Source organism: Pleurodeles waltl, chromosome 2_2 (genome assembly GCF_031143425.1).
Source record: "Pleurodeles waltl isolate 20211129_DDA chromosome 2_2, aPleWal1.hap1.20221129, whole genome shotgun sequence".
Classification (NCBI taxonomy): domain Eukaryota; kingdom Metazoa; phylum Chordata; class Amphibia; order Caudata; family Salamandridae; genus Pleurodeles; species Pleurodeles waltl.
In genome coordinates, this window is record NC_090439.1 from 684,342,214 (window position 1) to 684,360,364 (window position 18,151).

Sequence of the window (18,151 nt, forward strand, 5' to 3'; positions counted from 1 at the left end):
ATGGCTTAGAGCTTTGTGTGATGCAAAATAAATCTCACAACTTTACAGAACTTCAGACCCGCAAACAACGTGATAAAAAGGGTGAAAGAGTTGATTTGCAGAAATCAAATGTATTTTTTAATATTTACAAGTTTATTTTTTAATATTTAATATTTATTCATAAGAAGCTCTCGATTTCATCCCATCAAGTTTTGCCGGTTAAAAACACATAAACCTGGTTAAAAACATAAGCAGAGACTGCAGTCCCAGTGCTCATCTTTCTGCAAAGGATGTTGCTCCATCGCTGCCGGCAGCCCATGAGGGCTTTAAGTTTGCAGGGTCCAGCCAGTGCTGAGCACCTGCAGTTTTAACAAGCACTGGCAAAGCCAGTGGGCCCACCTGTAAGAGATCTAGTGGCTTTGTTAATGTTCTTTAGCCATTTTGCATAGCAGCGCAGCCGCTGTTCAACATGGCAGAAAATAAAAGCACTAAATCGTGGTCCACGCTGGCCGAGTCATAGTGCTTTTTTTGTTAACTTTCAGCCATGGCTAAAAAACATTGACAAAGCCAATAGATCTCGTATAGGTGAGACCAATTGGCTTTTCCAGACATTGATCAGCTTTCCTGTGGCCGATTGAGCTTCCCTTCTCCAGAAGCAAGGAAAGGAAGCCAGGCAGCAATCTGCATACAGGCTGCTCAGATTACAAGAGGCAGAGGGAGTGGCCCTGAGAGGATTGAGCTGTTTTTATCACCCAAAAATTCAGGTGCTAGCCTAATCGTACTCCAGCAGCTCGTCCTATTTGGCCACATTGAGTAAGAGTTGGAAGACAACAAATTAACAGGAACAGCCGACCCAGAGCCGAGCTAAGTGCCTGGCTTGGCTCATAGAGCAAGTGCACGAGCTGAGCCCTGAAAAGGTTTGCTGTGTAAATCCTACAACAAGCATCACTTAAAATATATATGGTCAAAAAAGCGCATTTCTTTAACATTTTTGAAGTATTGACTTTAAAACAACACAATACAGCACTGTACTAAGAAGTGCTTATTCAACGTTTTTTTTTTATCATGAACTTACAAACATTCCTTCACGGTCCCCATACTGGCGACAGAGTTATTAATGAACTAAGACTCCTGTATGTGGCCCAGATCATTCTGGAGCAACATTATAAATTAGAAAATCAAACACAGTAGGTTTTACTACAGCTGGTATTCTGAACTCACATATTTGTGAGTGATTTCATATGCAATTGTGAAGAAAAAGGACTTTTGGTGAAATACATTATTTGCCCAAGTACACATGATTTAAGTGGCAAATCTGTGATTTAGCCACCTTTTCTGGCTTCACTTTGTAAAGCAGTTAAATAAATACTTGTCTCTTGTTTTTATGGTAATACTTTGTTTTTACCTCTGTGCATTGTTCTTCAGTTTTCATATAGCACCAACTCTACTAAAGGTATTGAAGTGCTTTACATGAGCACCAGTTACATATACAAGGTCACATTCATTTTAAGAGCACAAGGAGATTTAGTAATTTGTCCAGAATCACAGGATGCTCAGCCGATGCCAAGACTCAAACCTGATTCTCATGTTCCAAAGACAACACCACATCTAGGGTAGAGCGAAAGTGGCAGGCAGAAGCCATAAGAAACATGGCTCACTATGAACTCGAGGTTGCAGCAGTTCCTAAAAATTAGCCAGAGCCAGACTTCAGGCTCCAGCCTGGCTTGAGCTTTCATTGGCTGGCACACCTGTGCGTTCGAAACATTGGGAGCTGGCCAGCCACCGAATGCTCTCTTTCCAGTAATGTTAAATGTAGCCAGCCAGCAAAGGAAACATTCTGATTGGCTGACCACCTCCTAACATTCATATTGAGTGCTAATGTATTTTATGGAGAACATATCATGTGATGGAAATTGTGTAGCGTACTCTGGCTTTTGAGATATTCACTGTCTGTCTTGATTTATCAAAGGAATGATTCATTCGAAGCTAATACAATTGAATAGACACACAAGTCATTTGTTATTGTTTTTTACTTTGTAAATTGTCTGGACTATCTGCATCAATTCACAATATAGTACCCAAGAGATTAGTTTAGTTTCCAGCTTATCCATAATCAAAACGTGTTTTACCTTATCAACGTTGTGACATGTATTTCTTCTCTTTTCTTACAGCTGGCAGCACTAGAGCGGCAAATCTTTGATTTCCTTGGATATCAATGGGCTCCCATACTTGGAAATTTTCTTCATATAATCATTGTCATACTGGGATTGTTTGGAACCATTCAGTACAGGCCACGTTACATTACGGTGGTAAGTCGATCATGCACTTTTATGTTGTATATGTTGTGTGCATTTGTGTTGTTTCTTGGTTGTTACAACCACTTACTGCCTTGTTTGACCATCTGGAATGCACCGGGGTATTGCAGAGTGGCAGGGTGCCCCTAGCACTCATCAGAGAGCTGTTGGGAGCAGTGAGTCCTGATATTTCTTCACCACTTAGGTAAAGACTGCAGCCCTTTCATCTGTGCCAACTTGGTCTAAATAATGAGACAAGTCCTTTGCAAATTCACCGCCCTGTGCTCACCAGTGCTGCAGCTTTCCAGCAGGTTACAGAAATGGCAAGGTCGGTGCAGTTCTGTCACAACTATGCCCATCCATAGAGAGAATTTTATGATGGTTATCTGGCGTCGGTGAATGTCTGGACCCATTTGGGCTCTTTTCAGTGTAGGCACCATGCAGGCCTTTGTTTCCAGAAATGTGAAGGCCTTGAATCCTTTTGCATAAGAAATAAAACTTCTGCCAGTCAGGCACATGTAAGCCACCTTGAGTTGGCCATCACGCCTTTATATGAGGTTGCTAATATTTGTCACAAGCATCCATTTCCCCCATCTTTAAGTGACGTCTCTAAATGAAAATCCACCAGTGCAGTACGCTTCACAGAAAAGTCACCTTGTCCTGGTGAACGGCAAACCAAAATCAGCCCTGGAACAAAATGTTCAAAACACTTCCACACTTCAGAGGGCTGTGACTAGAATGGAGCCATGGGAGCTTGTCTGGGTCATGGCAGCCCATCCTGCTCTGCAAACGCCCCTTAGACTGCAGCCCAATGGGGGAATCCAGGTGTAACTGAATGGCACACACTCTGGCACTGCACCCAGTTGTTATGTCTCACCTGCACAGCACATGCACTGTTCTGCGAGATGTATTGTTTACGACACAGTGGGCTTACAACCCACCCACAGAATACTGGTTGTATTTATTGTCACTCCTATTTGCAATCTTTCGATAGCACCCGTATATGTGATTCCTTCTTGTGTTAGCTCCTCCTTGGAGTATAGATCAAATACTTTGTTCTTCCTCATCTTTTTTGCAATGCAGAATTTTTATAAGCATTTCAGTTTTATTCCTGGATGTGCATTCCTACTTTTAGTACTGGCATATGGCTGTTGCTTTCACTGTGTCTGCTGTGTCTATCAATGCTATAGTTGCTTACACTCACAACTACACTTTTCTATGCCCCTGTACTCTATGCTACTTGACTCTATACCACTCCACTCCACCCCACTATATGCCACTGCACACCATGTTACTCCATCCTATGCCACTCGACTTCACTCCTATCTGCTCTGCTCCAATCTGTGCCACTCTACTGTACTCTACCCACTCTACTCTACCCCACTCCACTCTTTGCCACTCTACTTTATACCACTCGACTAGCTGCCACTCCACTCAATGCCACTCTACTTTGCACTACTAATCCACTATGCTCTACACCACACCACTCTACTCCACTTCATGCCACTGCACTCTATGCCACTCCATTCTATCTCCACCATTGACATTTATGCCACGCCACTCATTGCCACTCTAGGGCACTCTACACCACTCTACTCTATGCCACTCCATTCAGCTCTTCTCTACACCACTCTACTCTATGCTGCTTCACACTGGGTGACTCTATTCAACTCTGTGTCACTCTAAGCCAACCCACTCTATTTTACGCCACACTACTCTACACCACTTTATTCTACATCACTCCAATTTCTGCCACTCCACAGCACTCTACTCCATGCCGCTCTAGTATACTCCACACCAATCTACACTCCTTTACTTTATACCATTCTACTCTATTCCACTCAACATTATTGTACTCCATGCTACTCTATACAACTCCACTCTATGCCACTCCACTCTTTGCCACTCTTAGCAATGCCACAGTATGGCACTCTACACCAAATCTACTGTATTCCTCTCTACTATATGCCTCTCTACTATTTGCTGTTTTACTCTATGCTGCTGTACTGCACACCAGTCTGTCTACACAGCTCTACATTACACGGCTCTACTCTATACCACTATACTGTACACCACTCCACACCATTCTGTAACTTCGCTACACCCATTGCCACTCCCCTCTATGCCACTCCACTCAATGCCACTCCACTCCACACTACTCTACACCACTCCACTCTCCTCTTCTCTCCTCTATGCCCCCTGTAAATCACACCATTAACATTTAGCCATACTGAACAGTGACCATGCTTCTGTACAACATGGCTGAAAGTCATTGGCACAACCAATTGCTCTCACACAGGCGAGACCTATTGGCTTTGTCAGTGGTTGTTGTCTTGGTTGATATTTTCTGAGGGAAAGACGAAACGTATCCTCAAGAAAACACCAAGCTAATTCCACTAGTGTAAAATATAGACAGCTGGGTGAATGAAAATGCTCTTAGCAATCTAATGCATTTTTTAGATACAATTTAGAGATGTTTAACCACGCTTAGAAGGGTTCAATCGGTACACTGTATGTGAAATAATAATGCTCGCTTTGCTATAGCAAAGTGTGAGAACATAATGACAATTTGAATCGAAAATGGAGGGTCCCACAGCGAATATATATCACAATCTTACATTCTTTGCCTGTAATACTAGTATTCATGGTTGGATTGGGACAGAAAATAGTCAAGTCATATTGGCAGTGCTTGTGGTATTAATAGATAAATAAGCATGAAAAACTGACCTACCAGCATAAAAGAGGCCCACAAACTGCAAACTGCAAAAAAAAAAAAAAAAAGGCCCACGGACTGAACTCCTCGTATCTATATGAAACTGGAAAATTAATTTGTATTTTCTCTTACACTTCTGAAAGAGAAAACAGTCATTAAATTTAGAAAGTTGAATAGTGAAATTCTAAAACTCCTATCACCTACCAGAGGCGACATCAAGGCTCCATGGAAACTCGGGCTCTGTTGGAAATCTGAAGAATGTGTTTACCCCTTACATCTGCCATAATATCACTATTGTGTTTGAGTGTGTAGTGCGCAGACGTCGGTAGGCTGGAGCCATTTTCTAAAGAAACTGTGCAGTTTGCAGTGCATGGGATATCAAGATGCCTCTCTGAGTCAGTAAATGCCTTGTAGACTACACAAAAATACAGTGTCATGGTTGTCATTCTGTGTTTTATGCCATGTGATCTGCAGTGCGTGCATTAACTCACAGAGCACCTGTGCGAATAGACACTATAATTTCTTCAAAAAAGCAACTGCACACCCCACTTTAGGCAGCTGGGTATTCTTGAACCTGTGTAAACGCCCAAGCACTGCAGATAGGGACATTTCTTACCATATGGTTGCACAATGTACACCTCCTGAGTATTTCGGTGCGCTGTGAATAAAAATATAATTGCACCCAGGAGCTTTTTTTTATTAAAAGCTGAACCTCTGAGTGGATGACTATTGAAAGCTCTTCAATGCCTGCCTGAACCATTACGCTCATAACATGACCGGCAATGGCGACAGGGATAACCTCAGTGCTTTAAGTGGCATGCAAATGATCAGGAGCCTGTGAAAATAGTTGTGGCCAAAGAACTGTAACTAGGAATCCTGTTTGAGTGGCCTGGCCTATGTAATTTAGGGCTGGTGAGGAATTGGGTTATTGGCTGAGGTGGTGAAACCCTACTCAAGCAACAGCCACAATTCTTTTCAGGGCGAACCACAAAAAGTCACTCAATTAACCAGAGCTTGTCACAAAAGCAGTAAGGCCTAATTTAGAGGCAGTATGTAAAGTATTTATGCAGCACACAAACAGTAACTGTCAATAATCACTAACCTTGTGGCAGAATCCATAGGATCAGATGAGTGTTCCACAATCAGAGAAAATACTTCATTTGCTATGCAAGTCTCCACAGGGGTGAAAGGTGATTGGGAAGTAAGAAAGACTGCCTCGGAATCAGCTATGCATTCTTCAATACACCGTTAGTCACCACATTCTAGTGCATTTGCAGTTGGACTGGATGATCAGATGACATAGTTTGTTGAAAACCTGGTGGCCGCCAAGTAAGGGAAACACTGCTCTCTTGCTTACTTATTTGCGGCTGTCTTTTGATGGATTCATGTTTGTTCTCTTCAAATAAGGTAGGCAATGGATTATTTGCACTTTTCCTATTGTGAGGTACCACTTTATTCTTCTGCAACCAGTCCTGATGATTGCTAATCTGAGGTTCTTGGCAGTAATAAAGAGAAAAGACAGCACAAGAAAAATCCCACACCAAATTAGAAAAACAGAGTAAAATTTAATATTTTTTTTCACACCAAAATAACAAAAATCCAATGAGCAGAACCGGGGATATGCAATTAAAAAAAAGTAAGATAAGTATAGAGCTTAAAAGCACAAAGTGCCACTCCTGGTTGTCTAGTTGTGTGAGATCAGGTGAAAGTCACAAGTTCTGGCTCACTGTGATGTAGCATGAGCTGGATACGGAGACCAGGTTAGTTCAGCTGAAAAAGTTACCTTCTAAAGTCCAGTGTGAGGAGTTCAGCTTGCGGTGGCACAGACTGTAAGGAGCCAGGAGAGCATTGTGGACGGTTGTTGCTGTAGTGCAAAGATCCTGGTAGCCTTTTCGGATGGTCATTGCTGGAGCTGCACATTAGCAGTCACCACAGGCTGTCAATGCCATAGGGTGAAGTGCAGATCTTATGTTCCTGGTAGCCTTTCGTGGTCACTGTAGCGCGAAGGGTCAGGTGCACCAGAGCTTCGTGTTGGTGGGCTCGACAAACAGCTTGATTTTGCCACAAACAGGCCTGTTTGCAATCGCAAAAAGCAAAACACTTTAGTGTTTTGCTTTCCTTCTAGGAGGAGCTCAAATGATGCCACATCAAAGGTTCAGAACTTGGGAGGCACCTCTTGGGGATCAGGAACTCATGTCATAAAGTCTGAGGCAGGCCTGGGTGCCGATCCAGTGCAGCAGGTCAGCTGGGAAGTTGCAGAGAGTCCACTGGAGCTTGTTGTGTCCCTGTAGCTCAGAACAGGAGGTCAGTCAGCTGACCCTTTGAGTCACTTAAGCCTGAGATGGAAGGTGCAGGGTCAGTCTTCTTTCTCAGACAACAGGGCAGGCCTCAAGCAGCAGGGTAGTCCTTTGGCAGCAGGAAGATCATTCTGTAGTATCCACAGGTCCAGGAGTACTGAAGAGTGGGATGACGGTTCCCTTTTTAGACCAAATGAACACATTGAAGTGGATAAAACCTATGGAGTCTTTTTCCTACAGAAGTGTCGAAAATTTCCTTCCTCTTTGCCATGGTCCTACTCTGTCTGCAGGCACAATAGACTAGTGTGAAATCTTTTATGTGTGAGCTGAGGCAGTGTCTTTAAAGTGCAAGTGTGAAAGATGACAGATCCACCTCCCTCAGCAAGTCAGGATGGCCCATACTGCCAATACCCACACCCTCTTTTGCGTGGCTTTCTGGGTCAAATACATAAAGGCAAATTGCCAATTATACATAGTCATGTGACCCAGAAAACATGTTGCAGGCACCAAATAGTTATGACAAGAAAATTCAAATTTCTAAAAGTGCCATTTTCACCATTAACCCCTTTGCAGCCAAGGACGTAATAGTTATGTCCTTGGCTGCGGCACTGAGGCGCCAAGGATGTAACTAAGCCTCTCCTCAGCACCTCCACTGAAAGGATGGAAGGGGAATCACTTCCCCTTCCACCCCCGCTCCCCCCACACCCCCTGTGGCGTCTGATGATGAGAGGCCTGCCCCTCTGCACTGGAAGCTCTGATTCCAGCACGGATCGGAGGAGAAATGCTTTTGCATTTCTCCTCAGATCACTGGAGGGGCCGAGAAAGGCAGGAGAGGCCTTTCCTCTCCTTTCATGTCTCTCTCAGCATTCGATCGGGCAGCAGAAATGCCCAGCAGACACCAGGGATTTTTTTTGTTTTGTAATTGACATGAGGGAAGCGGCCCTTTGGGCAAGGGCCACTCCCCACGGGGCCAAATTATTTTTAGGACATTTCTGCCCCCCTAGACACCAAGGCTAATTTTATTTGTGTTTATTTTTATTTTTTATATGTGGGGAGTGACCCCTTAGGCAAGAGTCACTCCCCGGGGCCAAAATTAATTTTAGGCCATTTATGCCCCCGCTGGGGGCAGATCAGCCTATTTTAATTAGACCAATCTGCCCCCAAGGTTGGCAGAAACCACTAGATACCAGGGATTTTTCTTATTGTTATTGACATGATGAGGGGAGTGGCCCCTTGGTCAAGGGCCACTCCCCAGGAGGCCAAATTATTTTTAAGCTATTTCTGCCCCACTGGGGGCAGATCGGTGTAATATAATTAGGATGATCGGCCCCCGGGGGGCAGAAACCCCCTAGACACCAGGGATCTATTTTTTTGTTTCTTCATTTTTTAATATGTGGGGAGCGACCCCTTAGGCAAGGGTTGCTCCCTGGGGGGCAAAATTACTTTTTGGTCATTTCTGCCCCCCTGGGGGGCAGATCGGCCTGTTTTTATTAGGGCAATCTGCCCCCAAGGGGGGCAGAAACCACTAGACACAGTGGATTTTTTTGTTTTTATATAATTCAATGAGGGGAACGGCTCCTTGGGCAAGGGCAGCTCCCTGGGGGGGGGGGGATATTTTTTGGCCTTTTCTGCCCCCCAGGGGGGCAGATTGGCCTATTATAATTAGGCCGATCTGCCCTCAGGGGGGCAGAAACCCCTAGACACAAGGGATATATATTTTTTATTTTTCCTTTTTTATTTTTATATATGGGAAGCGACCCCTTAGGCAAGGGTCACTCCCCTGGGGGGCAAATTGTATTTAGGCCATTTCTGCCCCCGGCCTATTTCTGTTAGGCCAATCTGCCCCCAAGGAAGGCAGAAACCACTAGACACCAGGGATTTTTAATTTGTTTACGTCAATTTCACAGAAGGGGAGCGACCCCTTAGGCAAGGGTCATTCCATTGGGGGAGAATTTGTTTTAGGCCATTTCTGCCCATTGGCCTATTTTTATTAGGCCAATCTGCCCCCAAGGAAGGCAGAAACCACTAGGCACCAGGGAGTTTTTTGAGCCAATTTCACGCAAGGGGACTGACCCCTTAGTCAAGGGTCTCTCCTCTAGGGGGGCACATTTATTTAAGGCCATCTCTGCTCCCCTTGGAGGCAGATTGGCCTATTTCTATTAGGCCGATCTGCCCGGGGGGGGAGGGGACAGAAACCACTTAGGCACCAGGGATTGTTGTGTGTGTAAGTGTGTGTTTTGTTGGGGGAGGCAGCTCATTGGGCAAGGGTTTCTCCCCATGCGGGCACATTACTGTTGGCCATATCTGCGACACTTGGGGGAAGATCGGCCTATTTTTGGAAGGCCTATGTGCCCCCAAGGGTGTCAGAAAGCCCACCAGAGACCAGGGAAGATTTTTTTCTCCAAAATAAGAGGGTGGGGGTATGGCCATATCCCCAACCCAAATAAATGGGGCCAAATGGGGGGGGGGGCAGGAAGTCTACCAGATGCCAGGGAATTTAAAAAAAAAACATAGTGGGGTGGTGCTACCAAGGAGTATGAGCCTGGTTATGCCCCTACCCCAACTGTAGGGAGGAACAGTCTTTTAGCTCTCCCCGCACACTAAAACATCTTATCCCTCTTCAAGCAAGAGGACATTTGATTATTTGGGGTTTTGGTTTTGCATTTGGCCATGAGAGCTTGGCTAACTCAAAATCGTCCCACTTGGAATGGTGAGGGCTGCACTTTTTGGACTTTGGGACGCTGCCATGTAGAAAAATCCACAAGACCTAGACACATCTGAAAACTAAACATCTGGATGATTCCAGGGTGGCGTGCTTCACATGCACCCTGCACCATTTTCTTACCCACAATGCCCTGCAAACCTCCAACTTTGCTGGAAATCAAAACATTTTGTGATTAACCTTCCGGAATCTGCAGGAATACAGAAAATTCCTACCACCCAGCATTGTCTCATCTATACCGATAAAAATTCTGCTGCACTTTTTTCAAACTGCCCTTTTGGACCCACTTTGGTTCCACCTCAATTTCAACATGTTTTTGTCTCTTCCCTGTCACAGGCAATTGGCCCACCTACACAAGCGAGGTATACTTTTTACCAGGAGACTGAGGGGAACGTTGGGTGATAGGAAATTTGTCCCAGTGTGGTGATCCCATTACGAAATGTGGAAAAATGTGATTTTTTTTAGCTAAATTTGAGGTTTGCTGAGGATTCTGGGTAAGAAAACATCGGGAGATCCACGCAAGTCACACCTCCCTGGACTCCCTCAGGTGTCTAGTTTTCAGAAATGTCTGGGTTTGGTAGGTTTCCCAAGAAGGCTGCTGAGCCCAGGCCAAAATCCACAGCTAGGCACTTTGCAAAAAGCAGCTCTGTTTTCTTTGGGAAAATGTGATGTGTCCATGTTGTGTTTTGGGGCATTTCCTGTTGCGGGCACTAGGCCTACCCACACAAGTTAGGTACCATTTTTATCGAGAGACTTGGGGGAACGCTGGGTGATAGGATATTTGTGGCTCCTCTCAGATTCCAGAACTTTCTGTCATTGAAATGTCAGGAAAAAGTGTTTTTTTGGCCAAATTTTGAGGTTTGCAAAGGATTCTGGGTAACAGAACCCAGTGAGAGCCGCACAAGTCACCCCATCTTGGATTCCCCTCGGTGTCTAGTTTTCAAAAACGTGCAGGCTTCGTAAGTTTCCCTGGGTGCCGGCTGACCTAGAGGCCAAAATCTACTGCCAGGCACTTTGCAAAAAACACGTCAGATTTCAATGTAAAAATGTGATGTGCCCATGTTGCGTTTCCTGTCACGAGCATTAGGCCTACCCATGCAAGTGAGGTACCATTTTTATCGGGAGACGTGGGGAAACACAGAATTGCAAAACAAGTGTTATTGCCCCTTGTCTTTCTCTGCATTTTATCCTTCCAAAAGTAAGACAGTGTGTAAAAAAGATGTCTATTTGAGAAATGCCCTGTAATTCACATGCTAATTTGGACACCCCGGAATTCAGAGAGGTGCAAATAACCAATGCTTCTCAACACCTTATCTTGTGCTCATTTTGGAAATACAAAGGTTTTCTTGATACCTATTTTTCACTCTTTATATTTCAGCAAATGAATTGATGTATACCCGGTATAGAATTAAAACCCATTGCTAGGTGCAGCTCATTTATTGGCTCTGTGTACCTGGGTTCTTGATGAACGTACAAGCCCTATATATCCCCGCAACCAGAAGAGTCCAGTAGACGCAACGGTATATTGCTTTAAAAATTCTGACATCGCAGGAAAAAGTTACAGAGTAAACCGTAGAGAAAAATTGCTGTTTTTTTCACCTAAATTTCAATATTTTTTAATTTCAGCTGTTATTTTCTGTAGACAAATTACCCCTTTCTGAATTCAGACTTTTGTCTACACTTCAGAACTGTTTAGCTTTCTGGGATTCAGCATTGGTTTCACACCCATTTCTGTCACTAACTGGAAGGAGGCTGAAAGCACAAAAATAGTACAAAATGGGTATGTCCCAGTAAAATGCCAAAATTGTGTTGAAAAATTGGGTTTTCTGATTCAAGTCTGCCTGTTCCTGAAAGCCGGGAAGATGGTGATTTTATCTCTGCAAACTCTTTGATGATGCCATTTTCAGGGAAAAAACACAAGCCTTCTTCTGCAGCCCTTTATTCCCATTTTATTTTTTTAAACAAAATTTTGCTGTATTTTGGCTAATTTCTTGATCTCTTTCAGGGGAACGCACAAAGTCTGGGTACTTCTAGAATCCCTAGGATGTTGGAAAAAAAGGGTGCAAATTTGTCATGGGTAGCTTATGTGGACAAAAAGTTATGCAGGCCTAAGCCTGAACTGCCCCAAACAGCAAAAAAAGGCCTGGCAGCGAAGGGGTTAAAGGGTGTTTAAAATTAAGTTTTCCTTTATTAAATGCAATAAGGTAACCCAATGTTATCCTATGGTAGAGGTAGATCTTGCAACAGTAAAACGCAACTTTAAGAGTTTTCCACTGCCAGGACATGTAAAACTGTAAAGTACATGTCAAGTTTTTAAATACAACTGACCCTGCCCTCTTGGATACCTATGGCCTGCACTAGGGATGACATATCTGTATTAAAAAAAGTAGGTTTAGGACTAGCAAAAGGTTTATTCAGCCAGGTCGAAATAGCAGTTGAAAACTGCAAACACAGGCTGCAATGTCATGCCTGAGTTGGGTTTTATAGTGCTACTTAAGTGGGTGGCACATTACGTGCTGCAGGCCTGCTAGTAGCATTTATTTTACCAACCCTTGGTATATATTATACCACTTTACTAGGAACTTACAAGTAAATTAATTATGCTAATTGGGTGTAAGCCCATTTTACCATGTTTACAGGAGTGAGCACAAACACGTTAGCGCTGGTTAGCAAAGTCCCAAGGCCAGCAAAATCCAATTCAGCAAAACAGGAGATGTGGAGGCAGAATTTCAGGTCTAAGAGACATGGCTTAAAACATATGAACTAGAATCCTGTGCTTAACATAGTGTATCACTTGACCATTATGCGGGTGCCTTTTGTGACTGTTCTGTTACTGCATCCAGACATGTCACAACAGTTAACTAATTCATAAAACAAGCCATGCCCCATGCCTATTTGACTTTGCTAGGACAGTCCTGCAATGTTAACAGAGTGTATGCAGTATGGACTCTAATATACAATGCAGGCAAACCTTGGACAGTGCACACTCCTATATGGTACAGACAGAACACAAACACTACACTTCTCACTGACACCACATGTGTTGCATCAAAATAAATTTCTCAGCACAGGCTGTGCTTCGATTTCCAAATTGCAAGCTTTTTACAAGTACGCATGATTCATAACTCATATATGCAGCCCCACTCCAAGAAACACTGGTCAGAAGTACACATTACATACTGCCCCACACATTTTGCACAACACAAGCCACCAGATTGCACAAATGCACATTTCCTCATGCATCGAGCAAAAAATGATCACGCAATGCGCAGATGCAGGATGTGTAACAAACACACAGCACCTATTTCTTCTCACACATTATCAGTGACAAGAAACATGGTGTCCCTGATTTAATAGGTACAGGATGCAAACATACTTCAGCCATGCCAAAACTCTAGACGTAGGTGGTGGACTCTAGATTTTTAAGGGTAAAAATTAAGGTATTTTATTTTTTTAATAACTAAAAGTTCCACAATTCCACTGCAAGCTAATGAGGATTTTTTTTTTCCCTCCCGCGTGATCTTGAATGTTCAGATGTGTACATACACCAAACAGACGGGGGGCATGAGAGGGCAAAAGGGTCCATCCCACATGGATGAAGTTGATACTATGGCATTATCTGCTCTCCAGATTCACCCTTCATCACTCAGCACTTTTGTCTTTTTTTTAACAAAGGCCTTTTTAATGTAGTTATCATTTTATTTTCAACATTTTGAATCACATTGACATTTAGCCTTATTCACCAACACACAAATCAAAAACACACATATGTACACACATACACACCCTGCAGCCTACAAGCATTGCATGCACATACACATGCTACACATGGCTTTTGCCAGCACTCATATCCACTGTACCAGTCTGCGAGCACAATCCAGCCATAAACAAATTCTACAAATTCTTCATTTATATTCCAGCCACTAAAGTACAGTTTACAAGGTCTGCAAGCACCCTCCAGCAGCAAAATCTGCATATTGTACAGAAATAACCCCTAAAGGTTGCCCAAATACACACATTCACTCATCCTTACAAGTTTGCGTTTAACACCATAATCAGACGTCATTACTGTTGGAGGATGTGGCCAACCGCCTAACATGATGGACATGTCTTGAGAGAGCTCCCAGGTCAAGCCCTTCCTAAATTGCCATAATCCGACAGGGAACTTGAAGAACTCAACACTGCACACAAAAGGACTGCTGTGGTCTCTTTTTTCCATGCTGATGGGGAGAGAGGGACTCTCAAGGCTCCTGAGGATGAGTTGTGGGCTCTAGGGTCCTTCACAAGTCCTGTGACTTGGCCTGGGGGGTGTGCTATACCCTTGGGCCTTCTGGCGTTGCCCACTTCAGAGGTACACAAACAGCTCACCTCTCCCCATGCCAGAGGATCTGCAGGAGCAAGATACATAAGACAATTGCTGCTTTTCCCCACCCCCTTGGCCTCCTAGTTAATATAATGATGTGCAGAGAAGAAGCAGACTCTCAGGTGGGCCCCGTTGGCAGCTTAGCTATTCTGCTGTGTTGTGGGAGCAACAGGGCAACCATGCTTCTCCCTCTTCTGCTCTGAGTCCTCTCCTCTGGTGAATATTGAGGCCTGGCGGAGCGAGCAATTCCCGAAGGGGCCTGGGTCCTGCTCTGCAAGAGTCAACAAAAGTTGTGGACCAGGATAAAAACCAATTTGTTTACCCTTCGAGACTTTCTTCCCCAATCGGCTCTCAAGGAAAAGACCCTAGAGGTCTTCAAGGAACGGCTCCTATTCTTGGAACAATGAGCTGAAGATGCAGAAGTGAGGAGCAGGAGGAATGATATTCGCATCATAGGGGTCCCAGAAAGTCTAAAAAGTACAAATGCCACACTCTACATCACAAATTGGCTGCAGACATGTGTAATACCCGTGGGTCTATCAACAATGTCCTTAGTCAAAAGGGCACATAGGGTCCCAGCCAAGAGGTCCCACCCCTTTGGGCCCCTTTACGGCCAATTGTTGACAGGATATTGAACTTTAAAGATCTAGCATGATTTGTCAAGCTATCCGCACAAGACCAACCCACACACTGGAAAACTCCAAAATCATGATCTTCCCAGATGACATGTAAGGGTGTTCAGTAAACTCCGCTGCATCGTTGGAGTTCACAGAGTTTTTGACACTCCACGCTCCGCTTGGAGCACAGAGTTTGATAAAAACTTTGCCATCCGCTGCGTAGCCGAGATTACCATTGCTCGTCACTCGCCACCCCTAAATCAATGTGCCTACGACCAGAGAACTGAAACAAATCCACATCACTGGCATGCCAATCATATCAGCTGCTGGATTTTATGAGCACCACACACAAGCAAAGTAAAGATCGGCAGTCCTGACAACAGTGCTGTACAAAATCGAGAGGAGTTAAGTTTGCCTTCTTCACGACACGTCCACTCCTGATCTGTGAGACACTTGAACTCAATTTCCCACAATGCCATGTGGAAGAGGGGATGGTTGTGGCTTCGCAATAAGGTCAGCCCGAATTGATTGGTTAGCCATTGGCATGCGGGCCAATGCTGCTGTTTGTTCCTTCCTTTAGAGAAGAACAGCGAAGTGGATATGAGGACGAGAGGAGAGTGAACAGAGCACTGGTAAAAGGAGGTGGTCGTTGAAGGAAACTGGGGCAAGTAAGCAAATCTGGGTCATTCAGGGTTTTGTGACACTACGGTATGTGCTGAGAGGGATCACTCACTCTTTATGATCTTTATCACTGGTGTGTTGGAGGTATTTACAGCCGAGTGTGTTTCTGTATTGTCTCTCCCATCACCCAGCTAAATAAATGTCATCCATTTTTTGTCGTAAGTGAAAATTCTTACATGTTGTTGCTCAGGTCTTTGTTTTCTTCTGGTGATTAGTTTAGTTTTTGATACAGACATATGTTTAGTAGTGTCCACATCTCGTAGTGTTGCTCAAATCGACTGCCCAATGAGATATTGCATGTTACTCCACCTAAAGCATTTGACTGTTGCTTGTTGTATGTGGTCGGCAGTTTGAGGGTTTTCTTTATGTGGCACAACACTGTCCTGAAGATCACCCCTCAGCACTTCCAAATAGAATAAAACACATCAATGTAAAAAGAAAAAAGTTTTAATCCATTCAGCTAAAGCTGTCAGCCACAGCACTAGGGTATTGGAGTGAAAAGGTGTGTATAGTTTGTAATGTCCAGTGAGAAAATAATATTGCAAGCTATGTTGTTTTTTGGTCTCCATCTTTTAGAAATGCATTCCTGTAGAAGCTAGCATTTTCCCTAAAGTTCTATCATTTTTGTTGTATCACACAGCATTGAATATTATTAACCTCGTTTCATGCGTTTCCCGCCTTATAACCGTGTACCTCAGTCTATGCATCATCAGATGCATTGATTGACAATGACAGGAGCCGCCCGCTCATGGAACACCGTGAAATTTTGTGGAGTTTTTCTGTCACTTTGCAGAATTCCATGGAGTGAAACTCTGTGAGCTTCCGCTAGGCTTATTTGTATGTTGACTGTACAACTTCGGAGAGCCGCCTTTCTGGGAATCAAGAAAAAGCTGCACAAGTTTGGATTGACACGCCCTCTGTTGTTCCCCTTAAAATTTAAGGTTCCCTCCATCGAGCTCTCCCATTACTTACCCATCTGGAGAATGCATGGAAAGTGCTCCATCAATACAACGGGGACCTCACATCGACCCCAACATGACCCAAAACACCAGTCAGGACAGCCCCATGCTCAATTATAAAGTGCTGCCCCCTACCAAGCTCAGAATTATGCCCAACAGGAGATGGTCATTGCCCCAGTGGTGGCCATACAGGACATGACCTCCACCCCTGCCCTCATCGAAATGTCAAACAATATTGGAGACTCTGAGGCGAGTGATGATACATGGATTAGCCCCACATTCTCCAGACTCTCCCCCCTCAGTGGATCTGGCCTGCAGAGTGCACCATGCTCACATTTTCACTGAACTGCAAGATTGTGACCTGGAACCCACTAGATGTCAATTGACACTGGGAAAGGATACCTAGCCCAATCCCTTCCTAGAACTTCCAACCACTGTGATTGGAAGACCCAGTAATCCATGAAGAACTAAGAGAAACTATCATTCCATTTTTAACAGAGTGTGCATAAAGGCCACATTGGACATCTGCCACACGCTTCACTCTGAAATCAAAAGAATGGAGGGCTTGGTCCTGGAAATGGAGCATTTGGTTATCCACAGCCTGAACAGACCACAGCTTTAAATTAAGCTAAACAGACTCAGTTTTAGACACCTGGGCATCCAAATATATCATATTCATACCGATTTGCTGGAAGGAAACCTGGACAAGATAATGAAGGCCCTATACTCACAAGTTGTCTTCTGGACCTCCATGTCTCTTACAACCCCGGGGCTCATAGTGGTGGTTAAAATGGTGATGCTCTTTCACCTGTTGTACTACTTCATCAACCTACCATGACTCATATCCACATCCTACTTCTGATGCCTTGAAGCTTTAATGGTTGAGCTGGTCTGGGGTTTGGCGAGACGGAGAGTAAGCCTAGTCAAGCTGAAACTCTTGACACAAAGGAGTGATGGGAGCTCTGGACTCTCTAGGCTATTACTAAGCAGTGCAACTCTAATGGATGGCATGCTGACTGGAAGGTTTTCCCCAGGGAGAAACAAACTTACTCCATCCAAATTCAGGAGAGGAGACTTCAATAAATTACTTTTCCCATCAGCTATACCCTGAGCACGTGCCCTTCTCCTTTTGCTGCAAACAGAATAAAGAATTCTAAAAATCCAGCATCAATATACAAAAAGCAGTGGTACAATATGCCGCAGTCATCCTGCTTTTGGGCCTCCCAACAGCAAGTGAAACTCTTAGTGAAAGGATGGCGGCAGGGATCACAATACTGGTTGACCTCTATGAGTGGGCTATTCTCCAACCTTTTAGAACTTACAGCTACGCTACGGGTATACCTGAGGGCCAGTTTCTATTATATAGCAGGATAGTGCACACTTTACTGGCTGTGGAGAGGGGACCTGAGAGAACTCTTTCAGACCTGATACACAATTGTGCTTGGATGCTGACATATAACCTGGATCTACAGGGCTATGCTAGAACACTCTGTGGTATCCCTACAACCAGTTATAAACAGATGAGA

General features: G+C 44.1%; 1 protein-coding gene across 2 annotated transcripts in view; it reads left to right on the top strand.

The window, feature by feature from the left end:
• NKAIN3 (sodium/potassium transporting ATPase interacting 3) overlaps nt 1-18,151 on the top strand; it is a 2,356,170-nt gene that overhangs the window by 825,902 nt on the left and 1,512,117 nt on the right. For both annotated transcript variants that reach the window (XM_069220246.1, XM_069220245.1), the window contains exon 2: nt 2,151-2,288. In XM_069220246.1, the coding sequence (XP_069076347.1) occupies nt 2,151-2,288 (138 nt within the window). The remainder of the gene's footprint in view (nt 1-2,150; nt 2,289-18,151) is intronic.